We start from the raw sequence: 23,398 nt of genomic DNA, 5'->3' as shown, positions 1-23,398 counted from the left end.
CCTGAAGGTACTTTGAGAGCTCTGAAATTCTCCAGGTATCAACTGACTTCTTAGCAAGAAGTTTTCAGCATACATGAAGCACCACATGCTTGTTCTGTAAGACATTCCTGCAAGCATATCCTTTTTAAGTCATTCAGACTGTTTGTAGGAAGAAGACAGCACAGGGAAACATTAAGTTAGTATTTCAAACTGTACAAATCTATGGTCAAAACTCAATTTTGAGTATGAAGTACTCAACCTAGTAACAGTAGCCTTTGTGCCATCTGCCGATGTTCGGGAATTTTCTTTTTAAATATGAGTTTGTTCATTATGCCCACCCCCCCAGTGTAGACAAAGTATATGCATACACAAGTTCTTTTAGAATCCAGAGTTTAGACCACAATCGAGCAGTTATCTTAGCTGCCCAAGATTTATGAGTCTTAGCTGCTCTCTGGGGGTATTTTCAAAATATGTGAAAATGTATTCATCTTGCTTAAGTGTTGCAGAAACAGACATTTATTTGCTAATTGCCTATTAGAAATATGCCTTGCTGTAGTTCCCTGAATAGAGGATAAAATCAAGAAGCTTACAGAAAATGGGCAGAGCAAGTTTGCAGACATGACCTGAAAGCCATTCTGATCGCTTCATTGATCAAAGTGCAATTCTGTGTTAATCGTTAATAATTCAGGTTTAGTGTATAAGAAAAAAAAAAAAGCTGCACAACTTTCACAGCTGCTGCGTTTTGTCCTATGTGTCTCACTTATTTACAGTAAGGTAACTGAAAATCTACTACCACTATTTTCCTCTATTTGTTTTTACTTATACATGGAGATGAAAGCACAATCCAAGTTCAAAACAAGACTTTGGAACTACTAAACTAGCAAGTAGTTTGAAAAGGACTTTTTTCATAAATAAAGCATTCATATGCTAGGTAAGGACTGTAAATTGTGGATGGAACATACATCTATACCATTTTGAACACGAAGTACACATGCTATTGAGATAAGTTGATTAAATCTAAAATGAACTTGTAAGTGAAGGAGTTTTGAGGAGTACTAAGTAGTCTTCGTACATAAATATATCAAAGGCATAAGTTTATGATGTTTTAACATGATGACAAATCCCTGTTTGATGTGAGTTTTATACAACTGTAAGTGTACAGATTCTTATCTGTACAAGAAATGCAAATGCAATTTTAAAACTGGCTATTCTGACAAGTAGGTTTATCAGTGACTTGAAAGACTGTTCTGTTGTCTCTTAAAAATACAGACACTTGGTAGCTTTAAGAAAACTAAGTTACCTCCCTAGCACCTTTTACTATACAAAATTTACACACAAACAGTACACTCATCTTGACTCATAACCTAAAGTGCATGTTAAATCTAGGAGAGAGAAACTGGAAAAACCTTAGTTAGAACCAGATGTTAGGAACTCTGGAATACAGTATTTGTTGCACTGGGATTACTGTACAGTTGCAGTCATAATATGGCTCTTGAAGTTCTACTTAACAATGGCATCCACTTTGACATGAGACAAAAATAATCAGCCTTGTCCCATATCTACTGTCTGTGGACAAGTTATCCCTTAAGCCAAATAAGTAGGGCTATGTGTTCCAAGCTGTGGCATGGAACACAAAAAATGGGCACAGTATTCAATGTGAACTCTACCGTCTCATCTATTTTACCTTAACAAAGGTAAGTGTTTGATCAGAAAGACTTACAAAGCTTGAAAGAGGTTTTAAAGAATTGTCAGTTTATCTTAGTCTACAAATCAAATATCATTAGCTCTACTACTTATTTTAATAGTCTAGTTAAACTTTGCAAATAAAGATGATTGTCTATGTCACAATTCTAACTGGCTTCAGCCACCACGAGAAGGAACTGTTTCTCTTAATGGAATATTTCTACAGTTTTACTTAAATACTCAGCTTTATCAAACATGTTTCCACAAACCTTAATTTGGACCAAGTCTGAGGTGGCACGGTCTTACAAACAGCTACTTTGTCAGACCACTTGTAAAGTATGGTGTGCTCCTGGCAGCCAAGTCACTGGGGAAGCCACATGGTCTTCATCACAAACAGAAACTTCAGCAGCAATGTCACTCCTTTTAAAAGCAAGCTCAGAAGATACTATTTTCATTGCACAGATAATGCTAAAATACTTTTAAAAAGTCAAAGGAATTGATTTTTACATTTGGGAGTGAATGTTTAACATGGAAATGTGTTGAGTACAGAGAACATCTGTTTAACATCCTTCAGACTTTCTCTCTAGTTCGTTTGGTAAAGCAGCTTTATCACAATCCCTTATTCAATCTTAGATTTTTCCATAGGAGAATTCCTCTCTTGTCTGCTAGGAGCAGTCTCTGTGTTGGAGATTGTTGGCTACATGGTTTCTTCCCTGGATTGTGAGAGATTCAATTGTTTTATGTGCCTGTTCCAGTTGGATCTTTAAACCTTCATTGTCTGCCTTTAGAATATTTCGTTCCTAAACAAAAAAAAATAAAAAAAAATAGAGAATGGTATTTTAGTTAGAATTTGTTTCAGGACTGTCTGGTTGTATGTTTAGGTTGACTGGCCTAAACATAAATTGGTGTAGTGCTTATCAGTGGGACAGAACCAGTAACTTATTTGAATGTTTCCATAGTCTGGTCTACCCTTTTTGTATACTCTAGTAACTTGCCAGCAGCTGGCATCTGACAGTCATGTGCACAGCCTCCACCGTTCCGCTCATAACATCAGTAATCTATGGGAAATAAGAACACAGCTCACGCTGTACCACTACTAATGCAGACATTGATTTACAATAATCTAAGACATTAATTTATTACATGAGCTGCTGCTCAGTAACCGAGGCAAGGATCTGCTGAGGGAAGAAGGACAAGTGTAAATTGTGGGACTCACAAATGGGACATTTTAAAGAACCAGTTCTTAAAAGTACATCTACACATCCTTTTCTATATTGAATGTACCGTTGACTGAAAGTGGTCTGTACTGGATGATTCTTGCTAATTGTCTTAATCTCTGTCTTAAGAAACCAGTCATCTTTCATAAAATATGATCTCCCTTTATCAACAGTAAAGGATACTTAGAAAGTTACATTGATCATTCAAAGATCAGGCTGTGTTCCTGTTGTACTATTTTCATGTTGGTCCATCTCAGAATAGTGACAGTAATGAGTAAAGTATGAAAATAAATCTGCCTTTGTTCCTCATAATCATATCTGGATCCATCAGTCGCTTTCTTGATGTTGTGGTAGTATTTTTAATCTATCTGGAAAGGTGTTTCTACAAACCTGAATTTGGGCCGAATCATAGAATGGTTAAAGTTGGAAGGGACCATAAAGATCATCAGGTTCCAACCTCCCACTAGACCAGGCTGCACAAGACCTCATCCAACCTGGCCTTAAACACCTCTAGGGAGGGGCTTCCACAACCTCCCTGGACAACCATTTCCAGCACCTTACTACCTTAAGAATTTCTTCCTGATGTCTAACTTAAATCTACCCTCTTTCAGTTTAAGACTGTTAGCCCTTTTCCTATCACTATACTCTCTGGCAAAAAGTTTTTCCCCATCTTTCCTGTAGGCTCCCTTTAGGTATTGGAAGGCCACTGTCCTGGTTTGAGCCAGGATGAAGCAAATTTTCCTTTTTACTGATTTTTTTTCCTTCAGTAAGCTTTATTTTAGCTAGCAACTGTGTGTTCTGCTAGGCTGATAAGACACTGAAATGTTTTTCTAACTACTGAGGCTTCAAGGTCGCACCTTCACTCTGCCAGCTCAGACACTGTGTGACCCCCCCGTAGGAGGCTGAGTTAGACAGACAGCAAAATTGGCCAGAGATATTCCATTCCATATATCTACGTAAACTCAGAGGAAGGTCAGAGATCACAGAAGACAACTTCCTTTTTTTTTTTTTTTTCTTCCCTTCTCTTCTGTCCATGGCCGGCGTCTGGGGAGGACTCTGTTCATCCATCACCATCGACCCTTAGGCTCGAGCTCTCCTGACCCTCATCACTTCTCCGCTTTCTTCAGCAGCAGCTCTGGGATTCCTCAGAACTGATCCCAGCTCAGGGGAGTGCTGGGGGAGTTGCTGGGGGTGGGGGGAGGCGAGAGGCTTTTGCCCATACCTGAGCATATCTGTATATAGAATCATAGAATCATAGAATCTTAGGGGCTGGAAGGGACCTCGAGAGATCATCTAGTCCAACCCCCCTGCCAGAGCAGGGTCACCTAGAGTACATCACACAGGAACTCATCCAGGTGGGTTTTGAATGTCTCCAGTGAGGGAGACTCCACAACCTCCCTGGGCAGTCTGTTCCAGTGCTCTGTCACTCTTACAGTAAAAAAATTTTTTCGGATATTCACCTTGAACCTCCTATGCTCCAATTTACACCCATTACCCCTTGTCCTATCACTGGTCATCACTGAGAAAAGCCTAACTCCATCCCCCTGACACTCACCCCTTACATATTTGTAAACATTGATGAGGTCACCCCTCAGTCTCCTTTTCTCCAAGCTAAAGAGACCCAGCTCCCTCAGCCTTTCCTCATAAGGGAGATGTTCCACTCCCTTCATCATCTTCGTAGCTCTGCGCTGGACTCTTTCGAGCAGTTCCCTGTCCTTTTTGAACTGAGGGGCCCAGAACTGGACACAATACTCCAGATGTGGCCTCACCAATGCAGAATAGAGGGGGAGGAGAACCTCTCTTGACCTACTAACCACACCCTTTCTAATGCACCCCAGGATGCCATTGGCCTTCTTGGCCACAAGGGCACATTGCTGGCTCATGGTCATCCTCCTGTCTACCAGGACCCCTAGGTCTCTTTCACCTACACTACTCTCCAGCAGTTCAGCCCCCAACCTGTACTGGGACATGGTGTTGTTCTTCCCCAAATGTAAAACTCTGCACTTCCCCTTGTTGAATTTCATCATGTTTCTCTCCGCCCAACACTCCAACCTATCTAAGTCTCTCTGAATGGCAGCACAGCCTTCTGGTGTGTCAGCCACTCCTCCCAGCTTAGTGTCATCAGCAAACTTGTATATATTGTCTTCTATCATTCATTAGTGTTTTAATTTAAACTGTGTAGTTTAGTTTTCAATCCAGCCAAGTCTCTCTCTTTTTCTCTCTCTCCTTCCCTACCTGGGTGGGAGGGGGAGGGGATTGAGAGCATTGTTGTCAGACCTGAGTCAAACGGTGACAGCAACTATAAGGTCTTCTCAGACTTCTCCAGGCTGAATAGCCCCAAGTCCCTCAGCTTGTCATCATAGCAGAAGTGCTCCAGCCCTTTGATCATCTTCATGGCCCTGAGGTGACACAGTCTTATGAATAGCTACTTTGTCAGAACACTGGCAGAGTAAGGTGAGCCGCAGCTGGGTTGATGTAAGTGAAATCGAGCAAAAGGCATCATCATGGCTGTTTACACAGCAAAATTTCTTAAGTTATCAAAAAATAGAAGAGATTCACTGCCAGTTGAATAAAAGCAGGACTCTTCATCCTCTCTGTCCTGTAAATTATGTCACTTAGGGGAGCAGAGACCACGAAAGGCAGGAAGAAATTCAGGACTGTTGGTCATTTTATGGAGTAATATCCTGTCCTAAGGGATTGGATTGTGTTCACATTCTTGCCTGTCACTTTTAAGACTGATAGGAATCAGTGTTATCATAGCAAGGGCTTAAAAATGTGTGCCCTAAGCCCTATACTAATACTGAAATTTACACTTGAAGTAAAGCATTACTGGAGTTAGTGTGGCGAAGAATTCATGATGCTACTTATGGATTGTTCGGACAATTACATTTTACTGGAGTAGGGAGACACCTTCCCACTCAGCCACTCCCCAACACCCTCCAACCACTTAACAGTAGTGCTGTGTAAAACAGAATTTGTTTCAGCATGTACGTACCTGCTCAAGTTCCTGGTATGAGGGTTTACAGCTGTGATGCTCCTCTATCATTTTCTGGCCAGAGTCCTTGTTCTCCCATTTAACATATGCCTTTTTGTGGCCTATAACTGGGCTTGGACGTGGAGATGGTGGAGGCGCCTGGAGACACAGATTTTCTGGCATCCTATGTTCTTTCTTTGTCTGCCTACCAAATATATCACGAGCCAGCAGTACAGGATCAGTCTGTGTACCTTTATGAACCACAGCTGGTTTCAGTCTCACTGAGATTTTCTGAGCTGAGGAACCCATGAGTATAATGGTTCGGTCCTTGCTGTCTTCATTGTGTTCCACTGCTTCTCCATTAGGAAATGTGAATGGTCCTTCTTGTCCTACAGAATATATATGGTAAACTGAGTCAAGATCTTACCCCAGGAAAGGAGAAACAGGAGGCTTAGTAATTAAACATTATTTTAATAAATAAAACAACATTTATTTTTTCTTGATTTTTACATTAATTCCTCTCCAAAACAGCTGTCACTGGAAGTTTCTCAATATTATGTCCCTTGGAAGAACTCTTTGCCCTGACTCAGTAACATAAATCTGCATCAGTAAGAGGAAAACAGGTGTACCATCAAGATCAGATAGAGAAAAACCTCCACATGACCAGGAGGTTTTGTATAGACTATTGATCTTAGTGATTGGGCTGGAACATTAAACCTGGCTGTTAGTTCAGCATTTTCACAACTTGCAGCTATAAGATACAACTTACCTCACCCACTTTATAAAACTGAAACAATGAAATTTTTACACTGCTTTTGTATAGGTCATCCTAAAATACTTTTAATTTTGCAATTAAAAGTGAAAACTGAAGGGGGGGAAATGCCACCCACAATGTTAGAAGCAGTGGGCAAAATATGTGATTAAAGGATTTTTTAAAAGATAATTTCTGTTGTTGGGAAGAAAACAAAATGAGGTTATGTGTTCAAACACATGGGGGTAAAGAACAAAGTCAGTCCAGTAGCTGCTGCAGGCTCCAGAGAAGTAATTGAAGGTACAGAGGAGCAGATTAAGTTTGCATCTTCAACACAAACATGAATTATGATTCTTCAACATGGTGTGGTGGTAAGAGGTACCACATTCTGGCACACTTGGGTGAATATGGGGCAACACAGTTCAATCTCCGTAAGTGTGAAATCCCACAAGATGGTTGTTACCCAGTGCTGCAGCTACTGCAGGTGCAATCATAGAAATGCATGTGGTCAGCTATAAATTGACTGCATTGTGTTCCACATAAGTGCCAACAGGAAGCCTAAGATAGCCGCATGAATCTTAAATACAACACAAAAGATTGATATCAAAGTGGCAAGAAGTAGATCTGAAAATATTAGGTACAGGCAGGAGCAGGAGAGAAATTCCAAGTGAGCATGGAGAGAGCTGGAACATCAAAATCAAAAGAAAAACAAACAAAAGTAGCATTAGGTCTTACGCAAGGACAACACTTCTTCCTTTGGAGGCCTACATAGTAATAGACAATAGTAAAAGTTTATACAGCTTGTTTGATATAAGAAGAAAAGAACAGAGGTGGATTTTTTATTTCTGATTAAATGAAGGATGGATGGATAAAGAGAAGTTGTAGATTCAGATACTGAAGTGGATAAAAAAACCATTGAATTAGCTCTTGGTTTTCCTTGCACACAGATATGTAAGTAAACTGACACTCCACATTGAAATCTGAATCAGAATTGTAACAGTTCAGTAGTCATGTAATATGATAACAATGGTAAAAACTGGAGTGTACCAACACCTGCTTGTCACAAGATGGGAGAGTTAAGGAAACCTGTCAGCTGTTCAGTTCATGGCATCCTTTTCTCATTAGTCTGGCAGAAGATTTACTCAGTTTTTGTGGAATTTGTGCACCATACGCTGTATAATGTGACAAGAAGTCTCCCAGAGAGTCCTTCCTTAATTAGACAAAGTGGAATGGTGTTACTTGGTACATGCTCCCTTATGCCTGGTTCTAATTTTTATGTTGATAGAACACTGCAGTTAGCTAATAAAACCTGAAATGATGCTATACAACTCAGCCTTAAAAGAAAAAGGAGCTAAGGAAAGATTATCTAGACCTTTTGATCTTTTTAATGTGATCTTTTCTTACCATGGAATTGCTCTTTGACTCCTACCGGGCAGAGGCTTGAAGTAAAAGCAGATGTTGGGCTGCTGTCTGCAGCTGAAGTTTTGGGTCCTCTCTTGCACTCTATCACAACCAGGTCTTTGCATTGCTTGTGACAGTTCATTCCACAGTCTGTAAACAAAACAGTGTTTACATCATTCAGTGGTCCTGTTCTAGCATCCAAGATCAGCTCTCACACTGCTGTTTCCCCAGGAAACAAGAAGCTTTTTGGTGTTCTCTACATGTATTACCTGTAACAACATTGATCTGCTAAACAAACCAACAACATCACTTTGCTATACACACCTAGAACTCATTTTCCTTGTGAAAACACAAAACAGCAACATTCAGTGGCAACAGCATTCTGACTGCAGGAGTTGTAGAGAAAGCAAATACCTGTATGAGGAAGAAAACTGTGCAGAACACATTATGAATGTGCTGTCACAGTTTTCACAGTGTTGGTATTTGTGCCCATTGGAACAGAAGGGTCTGTTCACAAACCCTCTGAATTCAGTGATGTTTTGCAAAGGGCTGGAGATATCAGTTATGAATTCCTTCATCTTTGTATTTCTTCTGGACCATCTGTCTGTCTGTCAAACTTCTTGAATTAGTCTACTCCTCCCTGAGAAGTGAGATTAAATAGGTCCAAAGGCATAGCAATGGACCACAGGATGATGAGGTTTTTTTGTCATTCATCATCAATTACAGATTAAAATTACAGAAGTATAAAGTACCTTACCTTTGCATCTGTATCCTTGTTTAATGACTCCCCACAGCTGAAATGCAAACAGAGAGACTATGTATTCATATATTTATCTGCACATTTGATACCTTGAAATATAAAAATCCAATAAAAGCTCCACTAATTTCTAAGATCTGAGCACCTGCAGAATATCTATTTTCTACCCTTTTTATGGAAAGGTCAAAATATGAAATATTTACCTCTTTAGCATAAAGTAAGCAGAATTATTTTAATGTGTTCCTCAACCACAAAAAAAACATCTTGAACTACTCTCTAATAAACACATCAGCAGATCTGACTGCCCCTGGAGAACTTGTGGAGCTGGAGTAGATATTCTATCTTGGCACCCTTGTTTGATGCCAGCTAAACTGGGTATTGGGAGGACAGTCAGTTTTACTAAATTTTTCTGTGCCGTTGGCCTGGGGCATGTAATATCTGTACCAGGACATGAGTTCTGACAGCCCCGTGGGATGGAAGGCTCTGAATTTAGAAGTCTTGCCTAAGACTCTTTGGTGACACAAGCAAACACAAGGCAGGAGCCATGTTTAAACAGACAAAAGTACTGCCAAGAGGGGTGTAAAGGGTACCTTAAATAGCTACACAGGAAGAAACCTTGTGTTCTATATAGCTTCACTGATGTTTTATGTAGATCCATTTCTGTATATGACACATGGTGATTATCAGATTAAAAAAGGCATTATTCCAAGCAACATTAATATAATTTACTGAACAGTAAACTTACAAATCCAGCACAGTTGTCACAAAAAGTAGGCCTTAAGTAAGTGGTCTCTTGGAAGTTGTGAGCAAAGCCAAGTCCTAATTTGGAATAGATTGAGCTAGCCCTCATAAAGTAAGCTGTTATTTCATCCCTGCTAATAAGACCTTCCCTGAAAATAAATAAGAAAAGTTGTTTGTGAGACATATATTTTCTTAAAACTAGAAAGAGAATTAAACATACTTGCCCTCACAATTTATAATGGCAATAGCTGTGTGGGCCAAAAACTACAGTGATCTCAGTAATCCTGTCAACTGCTCCCAAATCTCCCGAAGCTTATCTACACATTTAAAATGCAGCCTGTAAGGATAAAAGAAATACCTGCATATGTGATGCAACCTCAGAACTACTTCATAGAAAATTTCTGAATAGTTGCTATCGTATTTTTGCATTCTTGAATATGTTAAGAAAAATTTTCTTAATTTGACCAAAAATGCCAATTCTCTATTTTTGAGGGAGTGGTTCACCTTAGGAAAGTTCTTCAGTAATATATAGTGAATACAATTTTTTTAAAAATGTTCTTTTTCTATTAACTGTTCTTCCTTCTATATCAACCTGTTTACTGCTGCTTTAAGCTCATGAAGGTCTCATTTACCACATATTTAAAAGATGCTTTTGTTCACTACTATTTGTGGATAAAGAGGATGATTTTACCAACTAAAAGACAGAAATAAAATTTGGAAACACTAACCCAAAAAAGCCAAAACATACGCTACAAACTTGATAAGTAGAACTAGGTACTCACCAGTCCTTAGCCATTACACAAAATGAGAATGGAAAACTGGCAGCTATCTTTTCAAATTCTTCCTGGGAAATGTATCCATCCTGATCATGGTCATAATTTTTGAAGACAGACTGTGCAAGGTAATAGTAGAATAGTTTATAACAGAGATAGGCTGAATTACCACTTTAGAAAGTCTCCATAATATTTACGGATTTCCTTTTCCACTTTCTGCCAGTATATATTAAACTGTCTGTTATTTTCTGCTTGAGACTAAGGAAGCATTATGATTTCTTGATTTGTAGCAAGATCTAGGTAAGCCAACATAAGCTGGACTAAAAGGACAGCTAGGCCTGAAGAGTTGTAGTGAATGGAGTTAAATCCCATTGGCAGCCAGTCACATGTGGCTGCTCCCCAGGGTTCAGTATTTGGGCACCCTCAGCAAATTTGCAGATGACACCAAGTTGGGTGTGTGTGTTGATCTGCCTGAGGGTAGTGAAGCTCTGCAGAAGGATCTGGACAGGCTGGATCAATAGGCTGAGGCCAATTGTATGAGATTTAACCAGGCTCAGTGCCGGGTCCTGCACTTGGATCACAACAACCCCATGTGATGCTACAGGCTTAGGAAAGAGCGACTGGAAGGCTGCCCAGAGGAAAGGGACCTGGGGGTGTTAGTCAATAGCCAGCTGAATATGAGCCAGCAGTGTGCCCAGGTGGCCAAGAAGGCATCTTGGCTTCTATCACAAATGATGTGGCCAGCAGGACCAGGGAAGTGACTGCCCTCTGTACTCAGCACTGGCGAGTCTGCACCTTGAGTACTGTGTTCAGCTTTGTGTTCCTGACTACAAGAAAGACACTGAAGTGTATCCACAGAAGGGCAACAAAGCTGGTGCAGGGTCTAAAGCAAAAGTCTGATGAGGAGCAGCTGAGGGAACTGGAGTTGTTTAGTCTGGAGAAAAGGAGGTTGATGGGAAACTTTATCATCTCTAGCTCTCTAACAATAAGGTAGGGGCTGGTCTCTTCTCCCAACTAACAAGGTGACAGGACAAGAGGAAATGGCCTCAAGTTGTGCGAGGGGAGGTTTAGATCGGATATTAGGAAAAATTTCTTCACTGAAAGGGTTGTCCAGCACTGGAACAGGCTGCCCAGTGAAGTTCCTGTAGGTATCTAAAAGATGGGTAGATGTGGTGCTTAGGTTTAGTGGTGGACCTGGCAGTGTGCTAATGTTAATGGTTGAATGTGATCTTAAAGGTCTTTTCTAACCAAAATGATTCTGTAAGTATAAATGCTTCACTACAATGATAGCTCTTTTTGAGAGTTTTGCTTTAAGATCATTATGTCCAGGCCTACATATAAAACTTGTATGAGTGCTCTCAATTAGTGTTCTCAGTGATGATCTCTGCAGCCAAACCAGTACAGCTGCCTAGCTTATTTTATTAGGTCAATGTTATGTGAAAAGTAGTTATATGACAGAATTGTCATGTAGATAGCTATTTCCACTTGTGGAACAACATTACTGTTGGTCTCTGGTCCCAAGGCTAGGAGCACACCTTGGCCAAATTTAGAAACATATTCCAAAACACTAGCAATATTGGAAGTGTTTAGAAGGAAAAGCAACAAAGCAGGGATGCAAAGACAAATTCGTTACTTCTCTCTGTCAGTTTTGGAATCAGTCCCCTGAGCTTACTTGATGGTTTCCAGTAAAGCAAGTGACCCAAAAGAGAGAAAAAGCAATGGCTGCTAGTAAGAAAGCCATTGACAGGACCACTTTCAGACTCCACCAATAATATGATGTTGGAATCCCTGGCATAAATGGACTCCCCAGCTCCTTGGAAGAAGGACTCTGCAAGTACACAAACTAGCATTCATACTCCCTACTGACTCCTTAGCCATTTAAGGAAATTTCCTTCCCCACCTCAAGGGCCACTGCTGCTACTTACAGCTAGGCAGAAATATTTGTTTGTCTAGACAGAAGTGCTTACAAATTCAGCACAGCTTCGAACGTGTCCAGTATTTTTTCCCTCTTTGTATGTTCTCATACCTAGAGATTAAGACTGTGACTGATAAGAGAAACAGGTCAACCATACTTACATCTACCATCCTCTGAACATGTTTGCTGATGGTTTTTGGATCAGGTTTTGGCGCTACTCCTGAGGCCCAGTCTGCAACTACTGGTGGTCTGGAAGGTGTCAAAGGCTAGAATAAAACAAATGGAACTTCATTATTATCACATGGAAATATTTTCTGCATTACACTTCTTTCATTTGTGACAATGGACTATTTGATACGGGACTTCAGAAATGGCCTGTTGGACCCAACATCATACTGTTCATAATTACATGGTAGTTCAGAGGAAGCCTTCCAAAGCAATGGTTGTTCCTTAAATTGTCATTTACAGCCCTGTACATTCACTATCATTTCCATATTTATAAAACAGGAACAAAGCTACAATTTAACACTCTTGGGTTTCGTGACTTGAATCACGTAACAATTCTTAATTTAAAAGAATCCAAATCAGTTGCCAAGACTGAGCCTGATGTCATGTTTCTACATAAGTAACTTTGTGTTAATACTGTAAAACCTGATATGGTGTTAGGTCTCCCATTTATTCTAGCTTAGGCTTCAACATCAACAAAACAATTTATGCTTTATCAAATTTTTGCTCAGTCTTTAAAGCTAAAATGTTTTGAATTTAGGATAAAATAAATGTAATGTGAAAGACAGAAGTTAGGTTACTCATTAAAAAAAATGTATTCTTTTTAAGAACCTGGAAAGACCCTTACAGCAGCTCGGTGACTTCGTGGCTCTCGTGCGTATGAAAGCTCATAAATTTCATCTTCTGTGTAGTAAAGATCAAGGGACAGCTGAAAACAAACACAACATTAGTTTAATTTCAAACCAGTCACTAGGACTTGATAAACTTGTTCCTGGCATGCATTAGTATAATTTAGGTTGTACTTAGAAAAGCTGAACTGGAGCTGCACAGGTGTTCCCAGTGATTTGAAATGGGTACATATCAAAATTCCAGACTGTTACTGCCATTATCTGGAAATCTATAACATTGCACAGCCACAGTCATTAGCACAGCAGGTGACTGTAGGCATAATTAGCAGTCAGTTAATAAGTAACCTGAAAAAAAAAACCTGTTACACCCAAAATATTCAAGTGGTCTACTGTGCAACAAAGCACAAAAGCACCATCCAATGAAACTGTCCATCAACTCCAGTTCTCAGAAAAAACGTGTTTAAACATGTCATATTTATCCAACCCAGCTGTGACTACATTGAATTAAGAAGTATAAGATGAGCATAAAAGATGGACTTGCATAAATTTAGTGAGAACCTTTAGATGTCAACAGCAGTTATGTAAAGTGAGAAACACTGAGGAAAGGTAGATTTAGTATTTTAATAAAAGGTAGTATTTTAACTTGTTAAAAGGTGTTCCTGCTGCAGCACGGAGGGTCCCTGCTGCATCAGAAGTCCCTTCCAACTCCTATAATTCTATGATTCCATGAACTTACTAGGGGAAGCTAAAACTATTGTGACAAAAGTCCTAGGTAGTATCAATTTTATTAATAACATGACACTGAAAATATATGACTGGAGGAGTAATACAATAACTATATTTCACTAACCTATAGGTCAGACAGTTTTTTAGTGCCAGAAGAAACTTGGCTAGAAATGTGGTATGTTTGTTTATCCCTACACATCTTGAGGGACTGAACTTCTATGTGACAAGTTTGTGTGTTCAACACAAGGAAGCTTTGTATGCAATCTTCTGCCTTCAAAATGCATCTAAGAAAACTTGCTGCTTTTCTCCCTACTTAGGCCTCATCAACAGAGGATCCAGAGTGGTTCCCTAAAGAAAGTACACAGAGATTGCTTACTACTATAGCGGAAAAAAAATAAACATTTCCTTCCTTTATAGGAATAACTGAAAGCATACTGCTGAACTGGTATCTCTACTCTTACTGCCAGAGAAATCAGTATCACCAACTTTCTCCTCTTCTATGATTGTACATTTCCCTAAGGAAAAAAAAAACCTTACAATATTATGCATTTACAATTATTGGAATTCTCTACTTAGTTGTTTGAGATGTATATTAAATATGTTTTTAATGGAGGTAATTATCTTATCTAACAGACTTACTGTAAGCAAATGAACAAGGTCCATATTAGCCTCCAAGGGAAGTGGCATTTCCTGGAGTTGTATCAGCTCATTTATGTGGTTATACAGAGAGTATAATTTGTATATGTTAATTTTTTTGTCCTCTAAGTAGTTTGGCATGCCCTCATAAAGTGATATCAAGTCTTTCAGGTGGACACCAAGGATTGGGATCTTAAAGTTACTGCACTCGTTATAGGCACGTCGGTAACTATCATAATTTCTGTAAGATGAAAGCAGTTCTGTCATTTCATTAAACACCTAAAAATAAAAAGAAAACAAGAAAATCAAAATTGGTTACTGTTTTTGTTCTGGTCATACAGCACAAGAACTTCCCATGATATTATTAAGAGGTTTGCTCACAATGATTCATTACACAAATTTTAAAACTTTAGCCTTTAAATGAAATCTAGGTATTCATGGCCCCTAATTAAACTATGAGTATAATATGTAATTATAGATGGTAAATTCATAGCCTAATCTATAATGTAGGTCTTCCTACATTCCCTATTTAGTCACTGAAAAGAAATACGATCCTCTCAAATCAAGGGGATGTGTGTGCAGTTAATGCATAAGCACAGCACAAGCTCTCTGACCTTCATAAAAGCAACCATCTTCACTTAAAAATGTGGAATGCACTTCTCTGGCTTCCAGGTCACCAGCTGGAACTGCTGGAATTAGAAAGTCCTAGCACAGAAACCCCACACCGTGCTACAGTCCCATCACAGTGTAACCAGAACTTGTATTACAGTTTGAAGTAGTGCATCTGTGCTTTTAAGAAAACTTTTTGCCCATGCAAATGAAGAAGAAACAATATATTGGATTTGTTGTAAAGGCCAAATGAATCTTAAGGCTAGCAGTATAAATATTTCCCTTGTTTAAAACTGTACAGATACAAAGCTGACTCTTAACATTGTAAAATCAATGAGCCAATGTTTTCTTGTGGAAGTTCCTGTCTAATCCCTTGGGTTTTAAGCTTCACAAACTGTTATAGCTAGTGTATTGTCAAGTCACTAATTAACCAGCCTTTATTTACCTGCTTTCTATTAGCATGTGTATACAATTTCTTGATGCAAAAAGTTATTCAAGTGATGGACACATACCCAGTGTACTCCTCATAATGACAAAATCTGAAAAACAACATGCTTCTAAAATAAGCTTGCTAACTGGTTTTATAGATCCCAAGAGCTGCAACCCTTATCAGTGGGAGGTCATACTTCTGGTCTATACACCAGGTATTCACTGTTCATTCAAGCTGATCGTACTGTGATCAAAACAGGTTAATTAGATACCTACCTGAAATCTTTCAGGCCCCAAACAAAATAAAATAATAAAGCATATTAGTCTCTTAAGAAGCCATTTAATTGCTAAAAAACACGCTTTCCTTTGCAGTTTTAGCAGCTGGAATCTCAGCAAAAAATATATCCCTCTGTATTTCACCAGTATTTAATTGGAAATTACAACCGATTGCTAACATTCCACTGTATTATAATATGTATTAGGGCAAAGTTTGTTCAAGTCTGAACTAGATAAAATCTGTCAAAGGGAAAGATCAGATGAAGAAAACCAGCTATTTCAGTTTCAAACTCAAAGAGTGGAGCACTGTGCAAGCATTTCAGAGACTCAGGATGGTCAATGTTGCTATCGATCACCAGTTATGTTCTCAAATATTCTAGGATCCAATTCTCTGCTTTTATGTTTGAATGCTAATCTGTACTATGGCATGTAAATGAAAATGCAGCTTCTCACATCTGAGTATTAAAGAGAGACTTTAGAGAAGATATACAAATCTTGAAGAAAGGTGGGGTTGGAAGTGGGGTTGTAACTCCTACACTTGGAGTTCCTCACATTGTAGAGCTGAAACAATAAAGAAAAACTCTCCAAAACCAAAGTTTTCCTTTTTATCTTTTTTTCTCTTTCTCTCCACCTTATCCAACAAAATAACATTGGTTTTTTGTGTGTGCAATGACAAAAAAGTTAAAGGTTATGTTATTTGTAAAACTTAAGAGGAGCAATACCAACCTTAATTACATCATGAGGAACACATGAGCTTGTTTCCTTGAGTCTGGAAATGGAACTGTGACAGAGACCTCCTATCACGGCCATTAATGTATTGAAATTCTGCAGCTGGTGGAGCTTCTGTGTTGACATACAAAAATCAGTATTTAATTTTTAAAGGCTCATGTTCAATATGCAAATCCAAATTCTACTTTTCCCCTGTTGCCTTCCTCTAAAGTCTTACAAGTTTTGTGCCACTGTTCATTTGGCTTCATTTTAGTAATGAATTGTGATTTTACTAGGTGTGATGTTTACTTATTCTACCATTATTAAATCAGATATTCATTCTGCAGATACAGTTATTCTTCCAAGTACTTCCTCAGTACTTCTCCCTCTTCTCACAGTCTACCACAGGTAGGAAATCGTGCCTATTATTTTGGTTATACAGATGAATTAGAATGCAAAGATTACCAATAGGACCATAACTCTGTTTCTATCCATGTAAGGCATAACTGATAGAAGTGCTTCTAATTATGGCCAAAGGCATGCCAGTGGTTCATGCTTTGGAAAGGTATGCAGTCACAGCTTGGAATCTCACCAGCTGATTTAAAAGCAAGCCTAAGTTTTTTAGTGAAAACAATTCCTTCAGGAAGTCATGGTGCCAAGACACTGCAGTATCTGGACACTCAGTAGGAAACCACAGCATACACAAATGTGCATGTATGAACCAGGAGACCAGATAAGCCTACAGCAGTAGTGTGGGAAAAGCAACTAAAGTGCTGTCTAAGAGGAAAACAAAACAAACACCATATGTCAAAATGTAACTGACCTGCGCAACATGAATGAACTTGATGAACACTTCAGCCCGAAGCTGTGGAGTTGGTCTGCTGAGAACCATTAGCTGCACCCACTGAGAGATTCCATTGCAAAGAGCAATTGATCTTTCCATTGTTGGATTCTCCTTCACACAACTATTCACAATGTAGTTTTGATAATCTGAGAACTTAAAAACCAAAGGAAGTGTAAATGAAAAATCATCCATAGTTTCATGTACCTCGTGGTCTGTGTGCACGTACAGGTCTGTTTTTCTAATAAAACATGTAAGTTATATTTTTTACACCTTAAATATCTGTAAAACTGAAATATCTCCTTTGTCAAGATTTTGTTCCACTCAAAGGAAAAGGTTTCAAATAATTGAATTACCTGAAAGTATCTTTTTGCCATCATTTGTATCACCTAATTTGCATCATGTATATCTTGGGAGCCTTGGCTCTTATAAACCAATAGTACACTTGGGGCTTTCCTCCCAGCCTCAGGGGCTCCATTCATTAAATCTAGGCTTCTACAGGGAAGGTTAAACTAAATTTAAAGTGTAATCTAGTAATTCAGTGATAGTTTAAGGAAGTGTTCAGTTTACGTAGCTAGGGCATGCTTCTGAATTAAGCTACACTAACACAAAAAGTTCAATGAGATTAATGTGAAACTTAGGTAAGACCATTAAAAATGAGGGCTACAGATGCCTTTATGTTTTAATACAGATTGTGAGAATCTCTCATGGAACCAAAGCAACCCAAAATTATTCAGTAGACTCTTGTATGTGACAAATGGATCTTTTTTAAGCCATTCTTCCCATTAAGACCAAAGAGAAACAATAATTTGTTTTTGTTGCTGAAATTATTATCCTTTCTCTTGATTTATCCATTAGCAAGATACACAAGAATTTGAATCATCAAAAAACATGACATGGGATTTATACATCCATTCTTTACTATGACTACTACTATGACCACTACTATGACCATTAACATCTCACTAAAAAAATTCATAGCTGTAATTCCTTTAAGGCCACAGTGGTATGCTGAATGGCACTGATCCTTAAGAAAAGGTTGTAATTGCACTTTTGTTTCTTGCTCTCCCTCTCCCTCTCTCTCTCCACTTTTTACCTTTTCTCCATCTATTTATTAAGAACTATTAACACTTTAAAAAGCAGATATGACACCAGCATCTCTGGATTTTTCCCCTTATTAAATTAAAAATAGAAGAAACTAACAGTATTAAGTAGAGCTGTCTCTGAGATTACATGATACTTAATTACAATTATTGTTTGAATTTTGAACCTCAGCCAGGTTTGCCTGGATCTTGAAATTCAAGCAACTACACTATACAGATAGATAATTTTTCAATATCTGACTACATAATTATGGACTTCATAGCAGTTGCAGTAAAATTACAAATCAGTTTGATTAGCTTGTATTTTTGTCTCAGCAGCTCTCTCCTTCAGAAAATGTTGGGTTTTTTTAACATTGAACAAATTTAAATCTTACATACTACTAGAAGTATCAAAATAATTTTGGTGCAAGAATTTTTTTATGGGATCAGCTGTAAAAAGATGGCTAGAGGCAGCTATGGCGAAGAAGTCCAGGTGCTTAAATAATGCAAGAGTCTGGGATTGCTATTACTAACCTATGAGCCTCAAAAAGAAAACAGAATCCAGATTCTTACAAAAGAGTGTAGCCTCCCTGTATTTTGTAACTAAAAATTAAAATGGTTTCCAAATTACAGCATACTTGCAGTCATTACTCTGTGAACAACACTCCCTGCATTTTTCTTTGCTGCAAGATACATGGTATCTCGTGGAAGATTCTGCCGTGTGTTGTGTATGTTCAGGGGATCAAGTATTCCTTTCTGACTCTCAAATAACCAAACCTATGAATAGTTATTCCAATGACTGACAACACAACAGGTCATTTGCAGCCTTTCTCCCAGTATTTGCTGCCATACGAGAATAATAAAAGAATTCTGTGGCTTAACATATAATGAACACATTCTGCAAAGACTTAATGAATATAGCTATTAATTAATTGCACTTAATTTTCTGATCCAAGGTCTTGGTAAACACCAAAACATATGCAGAGACCCTGCATGAAAAACATACTGTTGGAACTCCATTACTCATCTGACACTCCAACGGCAATCATACTTGCTATGCTCATTAATCATTAATTATTTCATGCCTGCAAAGAGCCTGAAAATGTGAAAGAGTTATATAAGCTTTGCATATTATTACAGGCAGAAATCTTTGCATGACTTTGGTTCTGCGGCTTTTTGAATTCAACCCAAAACATGAAGTCATGTACTGTCAGCTCAAAAGAAAGTGCACCAATATATAACTGTGAAATCCTTCACAAACTATTGAGAGTCCCTTTCTTTGCAAGACTTCATCTTCAAATTGTAGTGTTTAAAAAAAACCACTAAATAACCAAACCAAACCAAAATTCCTAATAAACCCACTTTGCTTCCACTGTTATCATCATGCTGACTTTGCAGCCATCTTAGATTTTGGTCTCTAATATTAACTTTTCATTTCCATGTGTGAACTGTATCAAGTTTGATTAAAATCAATGTTGCAGCATACAAGGACACAAGTGAAGTCAAGGTGCGTTGGGAAGTTAGCATCTTGTCAGCTACCGACATAGCTGAGAAAACAAATCAAATTAAAGAAAACAAGAATTAGAGAAAACCTTATGAATTGTTTGTATATTTGAAAGCTTGTCTAATGAAATATTTAACCCCTGCACCCTTACATTAAAAAAATGGCATTTTCTCAAGTGCTTTCTTATCCCTTGCTTTGTTAGACACTATTAAAAATGGCAAGCGTAATCCAGGAGACATCTCTAGACAGTCCATTAGTCACTGCACAGGAATGCTGCATTATATCCTACAGCCACAAGAGCTTAGCATTCTAGGAGAATATTCCAAGTTTCCTTCATCTCATTTCAACCTGATTACTGATTTGAGTCAAAGGAGACTACTTGTTCCTGTGCCCAGTGTCACCATTTATTCTAACAAAAATAGATAATTGAAAATAAGATAAAATAGTGTACTCCTCTTCCAACTGACCTTGCCCCAACTCTGTTCCACAGTTGCTTAAAAGGTTCAGTCTTCCTCTCTCAAATGACTGCAGCAAAAAGGTATGAACTCAGAATAAGTACCACTGGCCACCTTCAACACTAATAAAACAGAAGTAGTCTAGATACAGATTCAGCTTGTCCAACAGCTTGCACCGCAAAGCTAACCTTACAATACTACCCCTCTCCTATCTCTTCTACATCCTTCCCACCTTTGTTTAAAATACATATATAAATAAAAGTAAATAACTTACTGATATCCTCCTGAAAGACTTGAATTCAAGATAGGTAAGGTGGTCTGACAGCTCCTCCGGCTCAAGGTGATCAAAAAGAAGCGAAACTTTCCGTTTCTTACTAGTGTTGGCCTTTACACGCTGCGTCAGCTTTCTAGGCCAATCCCTAGAAGTTCTTTTAGACAAATTTTAAAACAGAATTACTCAGTTATTTTCTGAAGATCAAACTTTTTCTCCCTTCCTAATACAAAAGTAACATTGTTTTCATGCCTTACTGCAATACTAAGTGAATTATTTTAATTTCTAAACAGCAAGCTCCTTTCATGCATTACAGATTATATGCCACAACATTACTCTTAGTCTTTATTATGCTGATGCAGAACATAAGTACAACACAGCTATATTACTAAACTTCAGGAGGTTATACACTGCACTTCTGGAATTGCTGCCCCTAAATTTGTCTTCACTGAACACATCCCATGCTCCCCCATTTAGTAATTCCTACAGATTTCCTTGACCAGCCTCAGTATGAAGTGTCCCTCAGTGCTATTCATCCATGGAGTAATGAAATTTAATTGTATTTGAAAAACTAAATGCCCTCTTTCATAACCAGATATAAAATACATGGCAAATTCTGCTCTGCTTTTGCCTGTGCATTTCTAACCAAAGTATGAATTGACACTGTTAACTGGTTCCACATAACTACATAGAACAAGGAAGGTTCTCTTCCCAAGAATGAACTATATGATGCATAGCTCTAGGATTTGTTCTTTACAGAACAAGTAATTTTACAACTAAAATCACATAAAATAGTATCAAGACCTCAACAATGTAATAAACTGTATCTTCTCACTTAAGTTTGGTGTTAAAAATGTAAACACACTTTTTAAAATCATAGGTTACCCAACCAAAATGTATTCTCCTTTCTCACTGACTTCAAGGATTTTTCAAAATCTAAATTCCCTGGATAGAGTAAAAGTTACCTAGCCTTGAGAATCAGCACAAAGTCTACACAGCAGTGAAATGCAACCTAAGCCATTCTTGACAGTCAGTCTATTACTCTGTGTAATACATATTTCACCTATAGTACTGTACAAACTCTTCTAGGGATAGATAGCATAAGACTTACTAAAATTAACCCACTAAAGGATCATTGCCCTGCTATACTGGAGATACAATATATATGGAGAAATTAAATTAAGAGCAGAAGTTTGTTTTCTGAGCACATTGAGATGGCACTCACATTTGAGTTGTGTCAAGGAGATGACAGTGTAACTCCTCACCATTAGCTTTAACCAGCTCTTGAAATTCTTCCATAGTGGTGGACAGTTTAGAGTCCATTTTGAACATAACCCAGAACTCTGTAATCCAGTACCTATTACACATTGAAAATACAGAAACACAAAAATAAAGGGTTTGCTCTAAAATCAGTAAGGCTGAAAATCAGATAGCTACTTCTGTTTATGAGGTGTATTTATTCTTCACCAACTCCAGGGGATACATCTTGCTTTTACATGTTTGATAGGCTACCTTGATTTTGTAAAAAATCAAAATATAAGAATTAGAAACTACCTGGCTTAATGCTATATATAACTAAACTACATATACATGCTCAATAAGTGAAATATTAAAATTTCTAGTTTCACATTAAAACTAGATAATACACATGCCGATTTTTATTCACAAACTTCTAGATAATCTTAGATATTCCTTTCAAACTTGAAATTATTTGGTCTGAACATAAAGAATTACACTATGCTAGCCAGAATTTCATGTATTAACTGAATAAAAAATATTAAAAGTTATTAAATAAAATATAATTTATAATAGATATAAAAATAGTAAATAATATAATTTTATGTTATGGCTCAATATTATAGTATTACAATATTGCAATTAATATTACAATAATATTAATTTCAATAGTAATTTAAATCTATTTAATAGTTTACGGGTGATTCAATCTCACATGCACAAACTATTTTCAGAGAACTACAATTTTCTGTGTTGGGCATTCAAAGTGTTTCAGTCAGACATTTTATATTTAAATTTCTATATGTGACTTGTCATCCATTGTGGTGGGTTGATCCTGGCCAGGGTCAATCACCCTGACCCACCCAGATGCTCACCCACTTCTCCCCCGCAGGAGAACAGGCGAGAGGATAGGAAGAGAGAAAAATGTGTGGGTCAAGATAAAGACAGTTTAGTAACTGAACAAAATAAAAAAGCCAAACAAATGCGTGATGCAAAGGCACTCACTCACCATCTCCCACAAAGATGCCCAGCCAGTATCTGAGCAACAGCTACCTTGGAATGACTACCCCTCAAGTTTTATTGCTGAGCAGGATGCTGTATGGCATGAAACACCCCTTTGGTCAATTTAGGTCAACTGTCCTCACTGTGTCCCCTCCCAACCTCAAGCTCACCCTGAGCCTGGGTGGGCAGAGTGAGAAACTGAAAGTCTTGATGCTGTGCAATCACTGGTTCAGCAATAGCTAAAACGTTGGTGTGTCTTACAGATGCAAAGCACAGTATCATAGGAGCTGCTATGAAGAAAGCTAACTCCACCCCAGCCAGACCCAGTACATGCATGTAAAAATCCGTGCTTGTAGGAAAAATGGGAATGCATATATGTATGAATCTGCCAAGCAGGAAAAATGTTCCCAGATCACATACAGCAAAGCACCTTGACCTAACTGATTGTCTGCTTTGAGACAACAAAATAGCATGATTTGGGTTGGAAGGGAGCTTAAAGATCATCTAGTTTCAACTCCCCGGCATAGGCAGGGACATGTCCCACCAGACCAGGTTGCTCAAAGCTCCATCCAACCTGG

The 23,398-nt window shown here is 38.2% G+C and overlaps 1 protein-coding gene across 1 annotated transcript in view; it reads right to left on the bottom strand.

Moving 5' to 3' along the window:
* Positions 1–2,327: 2,327 nt before the first annotated feature.
* Positions 2,328–23,398, bottom strand: part of RASGRP1 (RAS guanyl releasing protein 1 (calcium and DAG-regulated)) — a 42,447-nt gene continuing 21,376 nt past the window's right edge. The window contains exons 5-17 of the mRNA XM_010007744.1: positions 21,808–21,939; positions 20,586–20,739; positions 17,253–17,426; positions 16,448–16,564; positions 14,411–14,686; positions 13,045–13,125; positions 12,353–12,457; positions 10,286–10,395; positions 9,508–9,652; positions 8,763–8,799; positions 8,009–8,155; positions 5,875–6,242; positions 2,328–2,462 (exon numbers count right to left, since the gene is read on the bottom strand). Of these exons, the coding sequence (XP_010006046.1) occupies positions 2,328–2,462; positions 5,875–6,242; positions 8,009–8,155; positions 8,763–8,799; positions 9,508–9,652; positions 10,286–10,395; positions 12,353–12,457; positions 13,045–13,125; positions 14,411–14,686; positions 16,448–16,564; positions 17,253–17,426; positions 20,586–20,739; positions 21,808–21,939 (1,981 nt within the window). The remainder of the gene's footprint in view (positions 2,463–5,874; positions 6,243–8,008; positions 8,156–8,762; positions 8,800–9,507; positions 9,653–10,285; positions 10,396–12,352; positions 12,458–13,044; positions 13,126–14,410; positions 14,687–16,447; positions 16,565–17,252; positions 17,427–20,585; positions 20,740–21,807; positions 21,940–23,398) is intronic.

The sequence above is a fragment of the Chaetura pelagica genome, unplaced genomic scaffold (assembly GCF_000747805.2).
Source record: "Chaetura pelagica isolate M959 unplaced genomic scaffold, ChaPel_1.0 scaffold70, whole genome shotgun sequence".
NCBI classification, from domain to species: domain Eukaryota; kingdom Metazoa; phylum Chordata; class Aves; order Apodiformes; family Apodidae; genus Chaetura; species Chaetura pelagica.
The sequence above is the reverse complement of the archived record's forward strand: the minus strand, read 5'-3'. Positions and strand labels throughout refer to the sequence as shown.